This window comes from Ruditapes philippinarum, unplaced genomic scaffold (assembly GCF_026571515.1).
Source record: "Ruditapes philippinarum isolate M1 unplaced genomic scaffold, ASM2657151v2 ctg494_1_1_1_1, whole genome shotgun sequence".
Lineage (NCBI taxonomy): Eukaryota > Metazoa > Mollusca > Bivalvia > Venerida > Veneridae > Ruditapes > Ruditapes philippinarum.
The window spans coordinates 206,511-225,941 of record NW_026858021.1 but is presented as its reverse complement, the minus strand read 5'-3'; the positions used below and the strand labels follow the sequence as shown (position 1 = coordinate 225,941).

The window sequence follows — 19,431 nt, the reverse complement described above, 5'->3', positions numbered from 1 at the left end:
CATCCATGTGTCCCGTGCTGCTGCTGTTACTAGAGGTGTTCCTACACGACGTGACATGACCATATTACATTCTGTTCATGGTGAAACAGCTTCTTTTCCGATGGGCATCAAATTTGGGCGGAGTGTCAATTATGATAAAGTAGAACACGTTAGTGCGATTCTTATGCCGAGAAAGTAGCAAGTCCCTGCCGGGATTCGAACCCACAGTGGTAAGGGGCAAGTGGTTTGAAGAACTCGGCCACGGACGCCCAAAAATTATTTCATTTACAGAGCCATTTTCTTCATATGATATGAACTGTGCAGCACATCACCTTCTAAATCTATTATTACATGTACAATATTATAAGGCATGTTTGCCCTATCTACAGACTTAAAATTTGAATCATTTACAAGCTTTCAGATGGGCAAAAATACTACAAGAAAATTGAACTTAAAAATGTATTATTTAGAAAAGCAGAAATATTCAAAAATTCACTTATTCGAGATTGACCTGTTTTGCAGTATTTATCACCATAGATGTATTTCTACTGCATGATTTACAAAGTGCTATTTATGGGGATAAGGCCTACTTAGATCCTTTTTGGTATAAATTTAGTATAATTTACCCCCCCCCCCCCCCGAGTTTATGTGCTGCTTGCAATGTGTAAAATACTTCCTTTATTTCATCTTTAAATACATTTTCAAAATTTTCTTGAAAATTAACATGAATTTGTTGGCATCTTGCTTCAATGTGCCATTTTTTTCTGGAGGGGTGTGGTGGACGAGTAGTTAAGATGCCCGCATCCCCACCCAGAGATCCTGGGTTCAAGCCCTAATCGGGTCACAACCAAGTTTCTCCATGTGACACCAGTACTGGTTAGTTCCAGAAAACAAACTTCAAAGTGATTCATATAAGTTGCAAGAACTTGTTTCACAATCGAGCTTAAATAAATATGTTTTAAACAAATTATATCTGGTCATCTTTGTATAAAACAACTCTTCTTAGAGGCATTTATTTTTATTTTTTTCTTTGTACATTTAAAAGCGTAATTTCTGGAAAAACCATCTGTTTTTGCCACTCTTATACCTGAAAATAGAAAAAGGTGTAAAATTTAGACAAATGCTCAACCTGCTAATCATGTTCCAGAAAGTATACAAGGTTAAATAGTTGTAATCCGAAACTCGACAAATGTGCGTTTTCCAAAGCTAATCCTTGGATACAAACAAACTTTTACTGTTATAGCTTCACACTGCACTACTGTCAACGTTTTGAATTCATTTTCGAAACTGTTACTGTAAAAGATTGTTTGTATCCACTGATTAGCTGTAAAAACCTAAAGTATTCTTATTTTGGAGTAAGTCTATTCCCTAAGAAGATGGCTATAATTAAGGCAAACTCTTTACTATAATTATTTAGTTTATACAAATTTATTTTAGTTTGTGTTGGAAGCTATAAGCTTATTGAAACACTCTCAAATCCGTTCCTGGAACCAACCATTACTAAGCAATGAATGTAAAGTTTCTTGCTCAAGGAAATTATTTGTCATCCATTGACTTCCGATTCAGTGGTAAGAGACCAATGACCATTACATCAATTGTCACAAAGAAATTTCAACTCGCCCAAAGCAAAGACAAGTGGGAACTGATCTTGCAAGAAATGTTCTAATAACACAAAGGGCTATAATTCCAAGATAAATCAATGCTAGAGCTAAAGATCTTGAATAGTGAAAATTGTGAACCCAAACTCACAACATTTGCTTCACAAGAATATAATACTTTTCAATATACATTCCTGTAGTGTATCGCTTTTGATATTGATATATAACCTAACCCAGTCATTAACAATTTCTTCTCTACATTGTTGTTTATAATTTCATTAAATAATCCAAAATCTTGATTCTCACCTTTCTTCAAATTTTGCTTTTACATCACGTTTTGCTTTACGCTTCTTAGCTGGGTCCTTGAAAGCCTCTTTGTTGACTGCTGCCTTGTCAAATCCAACATCAACTGAATATCTGGGAAAAAAAATATTTTTGCTATATATGTATCACAGTTGCTGTTGAAAGTGCAGTGACAGTGTTTTTTTCCACTTTTTGGGGAAGGGGGTCGGTGCCGTTTGGAGGGGGGAAAATGCAAAAGGAGGGGGACTTTTATTTCTTCACAAATGTAGAAACAAAAACGAATTCAATGCATATTTCAATACATCACTTACCACTGTAAGATTTACTTTTGTTTGACATTGTTTTCTTTCCAGTGAGTAGAAAAGGGGAGCAACACAAGTTTAAAATACGTCGCTTTTTCTTAATATACGGATCTAAAAATATTGACAGCAGAATTGAAAGAGTCGCATATTAAACTTGGGACGCCAGGAGTAGCTCCCCTTACATACCCGGGAACAATTTGTAAACAACTTTGCTTAACAGTAAGTCTTACAGGCTTAATATAAAACATTTTTCGGCAGTTATATGCAAAAAAATGGTATCCATTGCAGGCAAATTTTGGCTGCCATATGAGGGGGAAATTTCGGCTTTGAGAGGGGAAAAAAACATACTATTTTGAGGGGGGAATGGGGCCGAATTTCGCCGAATATTTTGGTGAAAAAAAACACTGAGTGATTTAAACCTTATCTAACAAAGGCATTGGCCTTTTTCCATAAAGTTCCCAATAAAAAAAAAATATCAAGCAGTTTCCCCAAAAAACTTACACAATGTTTTTTACTTACCAAATTAGCAATATTACGATAATTTTTCCCAAAATCGATTTTAAAAGTAAGAAAACCAGTACATCATCTTGTGTGTGAGGTAAAAGCCTGCTGTATGTTCAACATGTAAGTTTGCACAGTTTCTCACTGACAACTGAAGAGGCTCATTTTGACCACAGTTTCTTTTATTTTCAATCCTGACTTTAATACATAAAAGTAACATTTTGGTCATATAATCTTGGAGGGGGAACCACTAAACTGACATTTCTCGATAACTAACCATTAACTTCCTATATCTCTGCAAGTGACCAACTAGTAATTAACTTGAATTTCATAATTTTATGTTAAATGTATCTAGAATAGTTACCTTGTTGGCATAAGATGGTTAAAGTTGTAAACTCTGACAAATGGCTTAACCTTTGACCTCTGCTTCATCTTCTTTTTACCCATCCCTCGGATTACTCGTCTTGGGTATCGTTCAATACCAGCGACCAAAGCATGGCCATATGGTTTCTCTGAGGTTCCATCATCGTAATTCTACAAATTTTAAAGTATCATAACAAATATTTACAATGACACAAAATGTCAAGATTATGCTTTATTAAAATTCGAGGAGCTTTCAATAGTGCTACTTTTGAAAATTCTCTAATTGTTGCATTTTTCAACTATTTACAGTAGATCCTTTTAGTTTATTTTGTTAAAAGATATTTTTTTTATTCATTAATAGCTCGAAATTAATGTATTTATATGCTGACTCACTTTTATATCATTCTGCAACATGCTATGGGTTTAGGAGCAATTACGATACGATGTTCCTTTGACAAGAAGTAAAAATATCTCAAAGCAACATCATAGTGTAGGACTAGTCCAACTAATTGTACTCCGCGACGAGATATTGTGCTATTTTTGTGTCTGGGCAATATCTCGCCTCTACGTACAACATAAAAAGTACCTTTTCTGTGGTGAAATTTGCGCCGGGATTTTGAGCGCAAGCTTTGGACCGTGTAAAATCGTATTAGAATTCATATTTGAATAAATTTGTTACGATACCTTTAAAGATTATTCATTTCTACACCAATTTCATGTTTTATTTGTGAAAATCTTCCTAACATAAAGATTTTGATAGAAAAGTATACACATGCACCATCAAAATAAAGACATCGCCGCTAATGTCACGTGACAAATACACTGTTGATAACTACACTGGTGTGTATGCGGTACTGCCTTACTGAGAAACGACGAAACACTCTCAGTAAAATATCAAGTTTAATGTTATATTTAAGACATTTATTTATGCAAAAATTAATAATTATGATAGGATAAAAATATTATTTTATTGGAGCAGATGCACAACTTATTCGTTATTGTCAGAGCGTTCTTAGAAATATCAAAATCATTATTATCGTTTATAGAAAAGCTATACTCTGTAATTATAAGACATGGGACCTATTGGTATCTCAGTGTTCCCATTCACGCACAAATGTACGTGAATCACGTATAATTTACAAAAATCACGCATGAAATTACAACTAGGTGCGTGCATGCACGTATAAAAATTGAAGTTGAACTGCCAAAACATTATCCGCAAATTCGAATCACAAATCAATATTCTACTCATAAATCTCTGAAATTGTTTACAAGACCGTAAAAATCGATACGACCGTAATTTAATCTGAGGTCATAACTCGGGTTTCCCAGCTGTGCTATTTTTAGCTCATGGACTGGTTCATAATTATAAACGACGCTTAGCGACGCTCTATATTAAACGCAGTAACAAGTCTACATCCGGGCAATACAAATAAGCCGTCTGAAATAATAAATAATCGCTGGAAAAGTTATTAAAAAATGCAACGCAATTTAAATGAATGGTTCCATAAAAGCGATTCCAGCGAAAAATCGCCGACCTTTACTCAATCCTCTAGCGCAAATCAAGAACCAGGCCCTAGTGAAAATAGTGTTGAACCCCCCAAAAAGAAACATTGCAAACGATTTCAGAACTCCTGGTTGTCCGAATTTTCATGGCTTAGATTTGACAAAGACTATGGGAAAATGTTTTGTTTAACATGCGAGATATATGAAAAAAAACACTTAAAACTGTCTGCATGTGTTTAACTGACTTGCTTGTCTAAATTATAGTTTGTACCCCCTTAATATTCTGTGTACCCCCAAAATTATGACCTAGGGGGTACATGTACCCTCAAATTTAAATTCTAGTGGGAACACTGGTATCTATAGAATTTTTTTTCCACGATTATGATGGAAATAGGGATATGATAAGAGCAGAAACATGAGGTTTATATGTTTAAAGAGCAACGTACGGATTCCTAGTGCCTTTGCGACTACGAGAAAACACCATTCTAAGGAATTTAACAGTCTGTTATTTATAATCAGGTTGATTAACTATTAAACGATACTTTCAATGTTCAAAATAATTTTTATCAATAATAAAACGAATAAGCGTCAAACGCGGTGCCTCGACATTAAACATGTATGTGCGAAAACAAAATTCCACGTAAATTTCTTTTTTTAAATCTATTCACGCAGGCCAATAATTCTGGATAGTTTTCTCCAAAAAGCTTTCTGAAGATGTTTTTTAGAAAGAAGCAGACACACACAAACGAAGGTATGAAAATTGTTTTAAAATGACCGGGGTAGCAGAGAAAAAATACTCGGAAATTTATTTCATGAAACAGGTGCCCCGCCTTATTTTGCTGTTGTTATTGTTTTTTGTTTTGTTTTGCAAAAGACTTTCATAATGTTGGTATACAGTAAATATTTATCCCATACAATTGACTTTTATGCTAAGAAATTATTTTTTTTTATAAAATACATGCATGGCGAGGTGAGATTTGAAGAATCAACGCGGTTATTTTACAATGTTACATAAACAAAACGCTGCGCCGCTAATTTCTTTCACAGACACTTTGGGTGTGGAGCTTTAAAATCCAAATAAAATGTGTATATTTGTCAATACCAGCACATGTACTGATCATATATGTATAAAAAACTAAATATAAGCCGTTTTGAAAAAAAAAATATATTTCAACGTCTATAATAATACACAAGATAAAAATGTTCGCCGGAAAATATCCGCACACCTGCCGTCAAAAACACCATGTATTTTATTCTGTTTCCAATATTTTCACAAAATCCTTTGACACAAAAGATATAAATCTTCAAGATGATGGTCAATTTTAAACTTCAACGGTAATATAAACAATGCAACTGGCAAAATAAACATCGAGATTATCGCCGTTTTACTCCATTTACAAAATCTTTCGACAAATTCAAACGTGGCTCCATATACATTTTATTTGGATTTTAAAGGCGTTTTGAGCTTCACACCCAAAGCGTCTGTGATTTCTTTGATTCTTGTCCAATCTTATAAGATTTAAGTGTTATTCAACACTATTACTCATTTTAAACAATAATAGATACAGATTGTTACTGCCCAAATATAAAAGGTGTTGCTTTGGAAAACGAACTTATAAAATCGGTAATAAATCACGGCGCCTCCTCAGTTCTTTTTTCTATATTTTTTTGAGTTTTTGATAAAGAACGAAAATTAAGATTTTAACCTTCCAGTAAATTTAGAAAGAAAAACAGAAAAAAAGTTCCTAATAATTAAATGCCACAACTCAAAACTTAAAAAGTTGGCATATCTTGCGTAAATTCAAAGCGTATTGGTAAGCCGGGAAAATGTACTGAGGAAACTCGGGACCGTAACACATTTAAATTCTTAACATCGTTTAAACAACTTTCATAAATGTATTATAGAAAGAAATTTAAGCATAAAACTATCGTCTTTGAAATAAATCATCAAGTATATTTATAATTATAAATTGAAAAATAAATACATGTAATACAGTCTAAAAATAACTTCTCAATTTGGACCGTACATATTGTATTTACTTTACTTAAGTGTAGCTATGTATATTGTAGATATAGTGTTGAATGTATTATTGTAAATATTAGTTATGAGTAGTCTTAATATTTTCTCTTACAATTGTCGAGGTTTACACGATAGTATCAAGAGAAAAGATGTTTTAGATTTATTTCAGTCAAAAAAAGCTGATATTATCTGCCTACAGGAAACACATTTTATAAAAGAAATTGAAAAGAAAATTTATTCTGAATGGAATGGTTTATGTTTTTACAGCCATGGTAGGTCTAATGCCAAAGGTGTGGCTATTTTATGCAGAAAAGGTTTAGATATAAAAATTAATTCTGTTAAAACTGATGATTCAGGAAATTTCATAATTTTACAAATAATGCTTGATTCTATAAATTTCACATTAGTTAATTTTATGCGCCAAACATAGACAGTCCTAGTTTCTTTAAAAACATTTTGATACTTTAGATTCTTTTGATGATAATGACTCTCTAATTATTTGTGGAGATTACAACCTTGTTCGAAATCCTGACTTAGATTATTATAACTATAAATCAAAAAACAATAATGTAAAGGCAAGAAATTTTTTAATAAGTATTATTGAAGAAAAAGACCTCATTGATCCCTTTAGAGAACTGCATGGTAATATGAAAAAATATACATGGAGACGAACCAACCCTATACAACAAGGTAGACTAGATTTTTTTCTTATATCAAATAGTTTATATCAGTATGTACGAAAATGTGATATTGACATTAGTTATAAATCTGACCATTCAATAATTTATTTAGATTTTTGTTTTAGTTCTGTAAGTCATGGAAAAGGTTTATGGAAATTTAATAATGCTCTGTTATATGACATTGAATTCCTTGATATTATAAATAAAAAAATAGATGAAGTAAAATTACAATATTGTTTACCAGTATACAATATAGACTATGTTTTAGATCCAAAAAACAAAGATGTAAATTTTGTTATAAATGATGAACTTTTTTTAGAAACTCTTTTGATGGAAATAAGAGGTAAAACTATATCTTACAGCTCTTATAAGGTCAAAGAAAGAAATACTTATGAAAAAAAGTTAATTGAAGAAATTAATCTTATAGAGCAAAACCTGACAATTTGAAAATAAAGACAAACTTTTACACTTACAGAATGAATTGACTGAATTAAGAAATAGAAAAATAAGAGGTGCTATGATAAGGTCAAGGTCACAATGGATTGAATCTGGAGAAAAGCCTACTAGTTATTTTTTAAACTTAGAAAAAAACACATTGTTCAGATAAAACTATTCCTTTTCTAGAACTGGATGATGGATCCTTTATATATGATCAAAAAAGATATTCTTACAAAGACATGTAGTTATTATGAAAATTTATATATAAAAATGTTGATATAACTGAAGAATCTAAGATTGATATTGGAATTAGAAAATTGTAATGTTACCAGGTTGTCTCAAAATGAAGCATTGAATCTTGAAGGTCTACTTTCATATGATGAAGTTTTCTTTTACATTAAAAAACATGAAAAATGATAAAAGCCCAGGTGTGACGGATTTACAGCAAATTTTTTTAAAATATTTTGGAATAGAATTGGACATTTTGTTGTAAAAGCTATAAACTTTGCTTATACTGTTAATTCTTTTTTCTAGAAATCAAAAGCTAGGAACAATAACATGCATTCCAAAAGAAAAAAAACCAAAACAATTTTTAAAAATTGGAGACCAATAACTTTATTAAATGTAGTTTATAAATTAGCTTCAGGTTCCATAGCAAATAGACTTAAACTTGTTTTAGATATTCTAGTTTCAAAGGATCAGACAGGATTTGTTAAAAATAGATATATTGGTGAGAACACTCGATTATTGTATGATATTATGAAATATACTGAGGATAATGATATACCAGGTCTAGTAATGATGATAGATTTTGAAAAAGCATTTGATACGTTATCATTTACATTTATAGAGAAATGTCTAGAACTTTTTCAATTTGGTCCTATGTTAAAAAATGGATATCTTTATTTTTATATAATACTGAAACTTGTGTTATTTTAAATGGATATTTATCAAAGTTTTTCAAAGTTAAACGAGGTTGTAGACAAGGCGATCCTATTTCACCTTATATCTTCATTTTATGTGCAGAGATTTTAGCAATAAAAATAAGACAATGTAAAGATGTTAAAGGTATAAATATAGATGGGGAAGAATATAAAATTACACAATTTGCTGATGATACTTCACTTTTGCTAGATGGATCAGAAAATTCCCTTAATACTGTTTTAAAGTTATTAAACACGTTTTCAGAAATTTCAGGATTGAAAGTAAATTTTGATAAAACTAAAGTTATTTGGATAGGCTCTCTTAAATACAGTACAAGATCTATTAAGACAAAATGGAAACTGACATGGGGTGATACACAGTTTAAATTGTTAGGTTTGATATTTTGATGTTGATTTAGAAAAAATGATAGAGTTAAATTTTAATGAAAAACTTCAAAAAGTTAAAAATAGTATAGGATACTGGAAAAAAAAATGTTAACACCTATAGGAAAAATTACTGTTGTTAAGTCATTACTCCTTCCTTTATTCACTCATTGCTTTACAAGTTTACCGACATCTAATTCGGCATTTTTGAAAACACTTAATGACTAATTTTATAAAGTAAAGCAAAGATAAAGCAATCAGTAGTTATTAAAACATATCAGGAAGGTGGTCTAAATATGATTGATATTGATAGTTATATACATTCTGTATAGATAAAATGGTTTAAAAGATATGTTAGTAATAGTAACAGTAAATGTTATAAGCTAGTGATGGCTTTATTCAATATTGATAAAGTGTTTAGCACAGGTAAATTGTTTTGTAAATTGACAATTGATCAAATTAAAAATGCTTTTTGGATAGATGTTTTAAAAACTAATATGATTTTTTACAGATAAACTTTGTATAGACAGTTTAGAACAAGTGTTACAAATGCCATTGTTTTACAATCATAACTTGTTAGCAGGAAATAGATACTTTTATATCAAAATTTTTTATGAAAAAGGAATCAGATTTGTAAATGATATTATTAATCCCCAAGGCGATTTTGTAGATTTAACTTACTTAGAGCAGGTGACACAAAAACAAGTAAATTTTTTACAATATCATAGTTTGAAAAAAGCAATATTATTATATACACAAAAGCTTAACATTTCTATTTGTAAAGATTTTATAAATGTTCAATACCCTATTATGAGTTGTTATATAAAACCTATTTTAATTACACAAAATATCAAAAAGAAATATGTTTATGATATTCTAGTTAAAAATCAAGATGTACCAACATGTCAAGAAAAATGGAACTCATTTTTTACAAATTTTGATATAAATTGGAATTTAATATATAGTTATGTATTTAAATGTACCAAAGATTCCTATATTCAGTGGTTTCAGACAAGAATAATTCATAGAACTTTAGCAACAAACTCACTTTTATTCAAAATGAAAATTGTCAATAGTAAAATGTGTACTTTTTGCAATTGCCAAGAGGAAACTCTGTTGCATTTATTTTGGGAATGTCCAAAAATTCAATTGTTATTTCAATATCTGAAAGACAAGATAGATAATTTGGATGATAATTTTAATTGTAAATCATTTATTTTAGGTTCTGAAGTTAATGATTTTAAATATGATATTTTGTTTTTAGAATTGAAAAGATATATTTATTTGTCAAAGAGAAAAAATCGTGTTACCTACAATACCTGGTTTTAGAAATAGTCTTAAATTGGCGTGGAATATTTACAAAAATACAAATTTGACCAAACATGTAAATGAAGGATGGCAAATTGTAAGAACTTTAATAAACTAATAGGCTACACTAAATCAATTTACCCAAACCAATATTCTTTGTTTGTTTTGAAGCTGTTGCATAATACATTATCATACATAATTGTTATACATATTATATGAAAATTGATTGAATGTTTGAATATAATGTATATTATAATTATATAAAAAAATATTATTATAGATGATGATTTAAATATTATGTATATATCATGTAAGGTATCAGAGGGATGACCCCGACCCTCTCATACCTATTACGGGGTAAATAAACGGGGTTACCCAGTTGGGGCCTCAAAAAAAAAAAAAAAAAAAAAAAAAAAAAAAAAAAAAAAAAAAAAAAAAAAAAAAAAAAAAAAAAAATTTGGACCGTGTCAGCATGGAAATTGTTTAACTGATTCCGGAAAGGAATCACGGCTCGAATTTAAAAAATCAAATTTATTTATTTAAAATTTAATCTTATAAATTTATAGTTGACACAAAGAAATTAAGTAAGGAAGAAACAGGACTGCGCATCAATTATTAATAGTGTCAACATTTCCGAAGTGTATATTGGCCAGCGTACCGGTGTCGGCGTTGTGGAATACATGTAGTTGACACATTTTAAAAATAAATATTAGGTTGAATATATTTTCTATACCGGGACAAAACTTTTCTGCAAAACTTTTCTGGAACATCGCTTAAACAACACGAAATATCCAGGCCATTACGGCATGCTATGATAACAGTCTTTTATTACACGGATAAATGGTACATGTACACAGGTTCTTTCAGATACAGACAAACGAAAAATGGGTGCTCGGAGTAACGAGTTTTATTTTTCTGAAAACAGTTGAGGAATGAAAAATTAACGCAAGAATTTACCATTTGAATTCTTTCATAGCGTAATGCATGTTTGAAAAACAAAACTTTCCTATAGGCAAGGAGTTGCTGTTTTTAATACACAGCAAGTTGTGACTAACATAACTATACTAACATAGATTGATGACAATATACATTTTAATGAAATATAGTATTTTGTTTATCCTTAACCTTTAATAAACATATTTGTAAAAAAGAGGACTAAATTAAAAGTTACCCCGCATCATTTTAAAGATTTCTATCATGAATTACAAAAATATTTAAAGATAATTTCCTGGCGATTTATTTTATTGTGGCAATAAATATAATTAATAATAACATCATTTAAGAAAAATTTCCACTTTTTAATAGTTTTACATATTTTTTTAGCCACGCAAAAAAAATGACAACATTCACGCAAGGTACCGAACAATATCGATTTTTAGCGTACATGTTACATTACTGTAGCAACATCACAATATGGCGGCGTTGTTACACAAATGAGACGGTGAAATGAAACTAACGTGGTTTACTTTATTCTAAGTTGATAGTCTGGCACTTTTTGTGCTGTTAATTCCTTAAAATTGTATTGTTGAATAAAGTCTTAGTTTAAATTGTCTGCATTTTCACATTTACATCGAAATCCACGTTTCACCACAGAAAGGTCTCCTTTTGGTTTTGACGTTAAAGCGAGATTCTGCCCCAAAACGAAAATATCTCAGAATCAAGCTTTGGCACGTCAATATATTTTGACTAAGTGTAGGACTAATGATCGCAATGAAAGTAAAAGAAATTTTATCAACTTATTATGACTTTAATTATGAGCAGTAGCTATTAGACATACGGCTTGACTAAAATAAACTATAACAGGCCTATAACGTATTTGCAGCTTATTACTGTCTAAAATATAGATGCTGATAACACAGATTGACATGCGAAAATTAAATGCACAAATTTACCTTTACAATAACAGCCTTTCTGCCAGCAAATCTGCCTCCAAGTACCAGGACAACCTTCCCTGGTTTCATAAATTTGCCCATGGCTGAAGTAAATAAAAATCATACATCAAAAGTTAGTCTCGATACGCAAGAAAACTTGAATCGTAACTACAGGCCTATATATGTTAATGCAGACATTGATTGTAAACAACATGCAATTAATCAGTGAAAACAGTGTGTTACATCAAAACTATATTCTTTCAGCAGAAGAATAACATATGCAGTATGACTTTAAACAATATTATGGACATAACATCATCTATTAACATCGCTGTTTTGAGATTTAAACACACAGCATTGATTATACCTGCGATAGTATTTGGTCGCAAACCGGAAAAGGAAGTATACAGTAGAGTGCTTGATTATGATAAATCGATCAAAATGTTAAGAAGCGGATTCCAATAATACGCTATCATATGAAAATTTGAGTATCACGAAGACTTGTTTAAACAGGGCAATACTTTAAATATGGTAAATCAAACATTTTATTCTACATGATATTGCACATATTACCAATTGAAAAAAGGCAGGCATTTGACAATTGATCATAATAAGAGGCTCTGTTCCTTATGTCCGTATTAAGCTACATGGTGATGAATTTCACTACAAGTTTATTTAAATGTTAAATTCGTACTTTAATTAATGACATATAAGCCGTAAATCTCTTCTTTCCAGGTTTTATATTCATCCCAATATTTTTAAACTTGACAGATTAATGAATAGTTGTGATAAAAAGATTCTACTAAAATTATTTTTATTTTGTAAAAACATTATGTTAAAAATTAGATAATTAATACTTAATTAATTCTCATTCTCCGTTCCCATTTGTTACAATGTAAAATACTTGTTGTATTGAAGTCAGTACTTGAAGGGAACAATATGATCTCCTTTTTTTTGTTTATTTAGCTAGTCATAATTGTATTCTTTTATTGTGATATAAGTGGTTTTTTTCTGTTATTTTTCTGTTTGTTTGTTTGTTATAACCAGTTGCATAGTATATGCCTTGGTTTAATAAAAACTGAAACTAAAGTTGCATGCCTTCTTTGTGTTGTACACTTCTATTACACACTGTATCTTTATATTGAAATTATCATTTTAGATAAAATAATGAAATTTACAAGCCCACCTTTTAATTAAAAACATTATAATATCGACAATATTATAATGGTATTGAAGCAGTAATTGTTTAAAACAATAAACATTACCAACTATTTAATAACATTGGCATATATTTTAATGATTTTATCACTTTTGCCTGCATGCGAACGTTGAAACGATATGTAATGAAGTGTCAAAATAATATAATATGAAAAAGGCAAAGCCTCAAAGCGAACTCGATGTACTTTTTACGTGATTTCCAATAGTATGAAATAATCTCAAATGCAGTGACGAGTGGGTGTGACGTCACACGTACTCAGCCTGTTAAATATGGCCCCGTCCCTGTCGTGAAACGAATAACGAGTTTTGAAAACGTTGATAAAACTTTGTTTATTTTATTTCACTCTATAATTTTTCAAGCGAAATAAAGATTGTTTTAAGTGAAATAAATGTAAAACTTAAAACGTTTGCGACATTAAAATAGCGTACTTGATTTGTTTGTTTTGCACGCGCTGTTTGGCGCTACATTGTGACGTCACGTAAACAATACTTTAAACGTCTGTACAGCGTTAACGACTGAATAAAAGATATTGGTGTTCGGATTCATTTTCTTAGTTAGACCATTTTCTTTCATTCTAGATAGTTTTCACAACAAAATTCGACAAAAAATTGTTTTTATTTATCAGATTTCAAACAAAATGGCGCCTTCGATTTTCATTTTTTATACACAGCTTCCGTTATTCTGGTTCCCTGTCCAATTATGGTTCCCATAGACGTGCGCGGGTGACCAGTCTACACATCCGTTTTCAGTCAGAATTCCTCAGTTTTTACCGTTATCTTTAAATTCGAAAGGTTGCGATGTGTCCAATTTGGTACTTTGGACGAAAGTTTTCGAAACCATCACTTAGCAGGTACTCGCGTTACCGTAAAGCTCGCTTTGCGAGCAGGCCCTTCGGGCCAGCTCGTCGAGCTCGCTATTAATCAATCCTCATTATGTCCTGCTCTTTATGACTAGCATTAATTTATTATGCCCTTACACACTAAGTTAACAAAATGTTCCAAACAATTGACACATGGTAGAATTAGCTACTACTCATCCTGGCGTAAGTTCGCCAATTTATATATAGTTTAGCTTTAATCAAAACTATATAATTTGTAAATTAAGATGTGCTGTAATGTTTTATCTTTCACATTAACCGGGCCAAGATGGCCGTGCAATTGCAAATGCGGGTAAAACTAACATTATATGCAGTATGCAAAGAAAATGCCATTTTTAAGAAAATGCAAAGTCCATAAAACTTTATTCAAAGTACAAAGGCTCGCACAATATAATTTTATTCAAGTCGTGCAATATTAAATTCAGTATTGAACTTACACTCATTCAATATCCTATTTATCACATACCAAAAATAAAGACCGTTAAAGTGAAATAAGAGTCATTTTTCATCGACGCGCCTATAGTATAACGCTAACATTTAGCGCGTCTTTACACTATGTTTGTATAACGCTAATGACGTCACGTCAAAATATATGCACGGCCGTGCAATACCATATTTACGGAGTCGCAAAATCGGCACGGGTGTGTGATAAAACTATTTATTATATAATCTATAAAAAGCTTTGAAAGGCCTTTCCCTGATTGGCTAACAAGCAACTTTTTGTAAAAAATAACAGGTCAATATCAGAGTATATTCACTGTTTTTTTCCTAAAAATAGATTTTCAGAGTATATTCACCGGTTATTCTTCTAAAAATAGATTTTCTGGAAATCCCTAAAAGACACGAGACTTTGACATGACGTAACACCAAGTTTGTTGTTATTATTCTGAAAAAAATGTTGAGTTGGGTGTACATCAGAGTCAAATTAGTCTATTTTAGTTACCGTTTTTCATTTTTAAGAAAAATAGGGATTAGCATGCCAATGGAAAGGACCAAATTATTGAAACAGTAGACAAGCTGAAAAATAATGATTTCCGTCATATGCAATGGCAGATTTGATAAGCCATATAAAAGCTATTTATAAATTATATAATAAAACAGATATGTACTTTTTAGCTGTTGAATATGATGTGATATGTACTGAAAAAATTAATATTGACCGAGGCGATAGCCGAGGTCAATATTAATTTTTTCAGTACATATCACATCATATTCAACAGCTAAAAAGTCCATATTTGTATAATATCTGCTTCAAAAGTAATTTTAATTTTGAAAACGAATTCTTCCAAAATATCTGTATGAAAGAAATAGGTTGGAATATTTCCTTAATTAAGAGAGAATGGCGCAAAATCATTGTTAAACAGTTAAAAGAAATAAACCCTACTAAAACCATGAACAGCAGAGTTATAATATTTTGTTCCGAAACTCTTTACTTTGTTATATCCCATAACATGTGTGATAAAAACAGAGACAACTCTGCGAAGAATCGATAATAAGATTATCGAAACAATATAATTAAAATTTTGACTATTAATCGATCTGACATGTTGATCAGGCCTTTCATTAGTCATTTACTCCTTGATTTTGGCATTGTGACTTCCAGTTTAAAATGCTTTTCCTTCATTACATATATAATGTGACTTCCACTATCACAGGTTTTGCAGATTCTGACTTCCAAAATTTGAAACTTAATAGAGTATCAAAAAATAAAATGGACAGATAGAGTCAAAATTAATATCAGCAAAACTGGCTTTAGATGAAAGTTTATCACTAATTCCGTCTAGCCTGGGCCACTGCTGAGCTCCCTGCGATATAACTCTCTTAAACAAATCATTGTGCGTTGGAGCAATATGCCGACTTGACGTACATAATATATTCGGGGACATGCAGATGCTTTCACTTCTCACTTCCCTCGGAGCGTGCACGTCGCTGAGAAGGCACAGGGCATCCGCAGAAGATTTACAGCTTGACTGGTAGTAAACTCAACTCAACTAAATAGAAGCCCCCCGTAGGCTGTAACAACGGGATCGCTACTTCGCCAACAACTGCGGACCAGCTTCCGGTGTCCTGACTAATGCCGAGGGGAGTGGCCATACGATGTAGGCTGCTTTATTATTATGAATGCATACAATTGTCCCAAAAAAAGGCACAAACCCTTCAGTAATTGAGATAACAGCTTACAAGCAAAACTTTACCATGAATTTCTAAGTTGAAAAAGGGGAGAAAAATCAGCCTAAATGCAAGATAGAATTATGGATCTTTGTCAGTGACCTACAATTATGACCCTAAATGCATATGTGAAGTTTTAAATAAATATCTTTAATAGTTATTGAGATATGTAAAACTTGCATGTAAACATTAACCAAGAGACTAAGTAGAAAAGGAGATATGAATCAGCCTTAATGCAAGATAGAGTTATGGAACTTGGTCAGTGAAATACAATTATGACCCTCCAATTATGACCCTAAGTGCATGTGTAAAGTTTCAAGTAAATATCTTTGAAGACCTTTAACCTTTAACCAAAATTTCTAAGTTTCAAAGGGGCAAATAATTCTTCAAATTTTGCAGGCAGTTATGCAATTTTGCAAACTGATGTACATTGTTACTATAAAAAAGTATTTTAAATTTCAATTGAATATCTCAAGCAATAATTGAGATATTTGACTTCACAAAAAAACTTTAACCAAAATTTCTAAGTTCCAAAGGGGCATAATTTTGTCAATATTGTAGGCAGAGTTATCCAACTTGTCAATCTGATGTACCTTGTTACTATAAATAAGTATTGTAAGTTTCAATTGAATATCTCAAGCAATAATTGAGATATTTGACTTTACAAAAAACTTTAACCAAAATTTCTAAGTTAAAAAGGGGCATAATTTTGTCAATATTGTAGGCAGAGTTATCTGACTTGTCAATCTGATGTACCTTGTTACTATAAATAAGTATTGTAAGTTTCAATTGAATATCTCAAGTAATTATTGAGATATTTGACTTTACAAAAAACTTTAACCAAAATTTCTAAGTTAAAAAGGGGCATAATTCTGTCAATATTGTAGGCAGAGTTATCCAACTTGTCAATCTGATGTACCTTGTTACTATAAATAAGTATTGTAAGTTTCAATTGAATATCTCAAGTAATGATTGAGATATTTGACTTTGCAAAAAACTTTAACCAACGCAGACGCCGACGCGGACGCGGACGCCGGGGCGACTACAATAGCTCTCATATTCTTCGAATAGTCGAGCTAAAAATCAGAATAATTAACTAATATGCTAAAATAAGTTTTCTAATTTAGTTTATATCAATTGAAAATAGTTACCAATTTATTAAACATGTAAATCCTTCATTAAAGTATTTTTCTCTCTAATTTATATCATTCTATAATAAACTTAGCCTACCCATTAATGATTTATTTAACATTTAAACACTTCAATAACTTCAATGCCGAGGGGAGTGGCCATACGATGTAGGCTGAGACGACGAGGATGGTGTGCTACGGTGCGTGAGCCCCTAGTACAGATAGACGGCTTGTAAGGCTGGCCTTTTGCTGGCACCAACACCAACTACCCTTTCATATTGTCACAGGTTACTGTACATTAAGGTTCTCATTGACCGCCGTACAGTGACCTTCTTTTGGCTCAAAATTCATATATTTGGCTAATACTCCGTGGAAATTGCATGGAGGTAAATTATCACTACTTTGTGCTTCAAAATTAACTCTTTAAGAGCATGACTGGTGACATGTCCGGGGTCCGTACTCGACAGCGAAAGCTGCTTTTTGTGCCCTTACGGGCGGATGGACCCTCATTAAGCATTAACTACAGACAGACAGCAGATGCTTTCAGTTGATAATTCTTCGTCAGTGAAGAGGAAGATCTAAGCATCTACCTACGAAAAAACCTAGTACATCTTCTTGTTAATAAAAACAGTCCCTTAAATCTAAATGTTGAGCTAATGTCTTACTTTTGAACTCTTTTATTTGCATAAAATACGTAAGCATGAATGATGTAACAATTTAACTAATAAGCATTAAAATTTAAGTTCGAAATGTCTTCGGACATATAATAATAATCTGGTTTTCAAAATATATGCACCTGAAAGACAAAGAGCTTTATTTGACGGACAGATTTAAAGTTAATGGGTCCATAATGGGAGATTTGCAATACCTTAAATAATTATGTTGATAGTATTTAGTAGCAGACATAATGTCGACAAACCACGAAAGAATTATATATGGATGTTGTTGTTAAGTGTGTTTTAAATGTTAATATAATTGTCAAGAACAAATTATTAATACTCATTACATGATCGTTCATACTAAAATAAAAACACTTATAACATTTTTTCAGGAATTGTTTTATGAGAATATCCTAATAATGTATTGTTTTAATCAATATTTGAAAATACTTGAAATAAATGAAAAATGTGGACATTCTCCATTGAGGTTGGTCACCAAAGATATTTATTTTTTATAGGATAAGGGTTAAAACTTATTCCCTAAATGCACGTTAATTTATAGAGATTAATATAACAGATCTGGCACCATGCCACTACTTAACGTTGTATCCGGTTTGAAAAAAAAAAACCCTGCCCTGTGACCAAATGCCCAGTGCGAAATGACCTGGAGTCGGATCAGTCACAACAATTACTCGATTAAGCGTCAACGGGTTCACATATAATGCAAATAAATAAATCAAGTATATATCATTCAGATATCTTCGGCTTTTATCCTCTACATTATATTGGTACCCGGCGCGATAAATATGTTAATGAAGCTGAAAACCAAGTGAACATTCGATCTCGCGTCGGATTATTTACAGCAAAATGGTTTGGCTATTTCAAAAGCTGTATTCTATATTCTGGAGTGAATGGTTTTGGTTACCTAAAAATACTACATGGGAAATACTCAAAAATAAGCCAGGGAGTGGTAAATACTTCCCGGAGACCAAAGACTTGTTAGTTGCCATCGGGGTAGCTCTAGCACTCTACGTGTTTCGGCTGCTGTATGAAAAGTAGGTCATACGGTCACATCACATGTTTTCATCACCCCACCACATGAACTTCATTCTGATATTTCAGTTGTGTTGAGAATACTCAAAATGTTATTTACCTGCATTGCAGGAAAAGTTACACATATCAGACATTTAGCAATGAAAAT

The 19,431-nt window shown here is 31.5% G+C and overlaps 2 protein-coding genes across 4 annotated transcripts in view; one reads left to right on the top strand and one right to left on the bottom strand.

The window, feature by feature from the left end:
• Positions 1-978: 978 nt before the first annotated feature.
• LOC132751842 (large ribosomal subunit protein eL27-like) overlaps positions 979-19,431 on the bottom strand; it is a 134,470-nt gene continuing 116,017 nt past the window's right edge. The window contains exons 1-5 of one of the 2 annotated variants that reach the window (XM_060742053.1): positions 12,544-12,615; positions 12,198-12,280; positions 3,048-3,217; positions 1,884-1,994; positions 979-1,066 (exon numbers count right to left, since the gene is read on the bottom strand). In XM_060742053.1, coding sequence (XP_060598036.1) covers positions 1,018-1,066; positions 1,884-1,994; positions 3,048-3,217; positions 12,198-12,278 — 411 coding nt within the window. In that variant the 5' untranslated portion in view covers positions 12,279-12,280; positions 12,544-12,615 and the 3' untranslated portion in view covers positions 979-1,017. Of the gene's footprint in view, positions 1,067-1,883; positions 1,995-3,047; positions 3,218-12,197; positions 12,284-12,543; positions 12,616-19,431 lie in introns of those variants that run through there. The other variant, XM_060742052.1, reaches the window with a different exon arrangement.
• The window catches only part of LOC132751841 (ceramide synthase 5-like), a 31,321-nt gene continuing 30,902 nt past the window's right edge, over positions 19,013-19,431 (top strand). The window contains exon 1 of one of the 2 annotated variants that reach the window (XM_060742050.1): positions 19,013-19,285. In XM_060742050.1, the coding sequence (XP_060598033.1) occupies positions 19,098-19,285 (188 nt within the window). In that variant the 5' untranslated portion in view covers positions 19,013-19,097. The remainder of the gene's footprint in view (positions 19,286-19,431) is intronic. The other variant, XM_060742051.1, reaches the window with a different exon arrangement.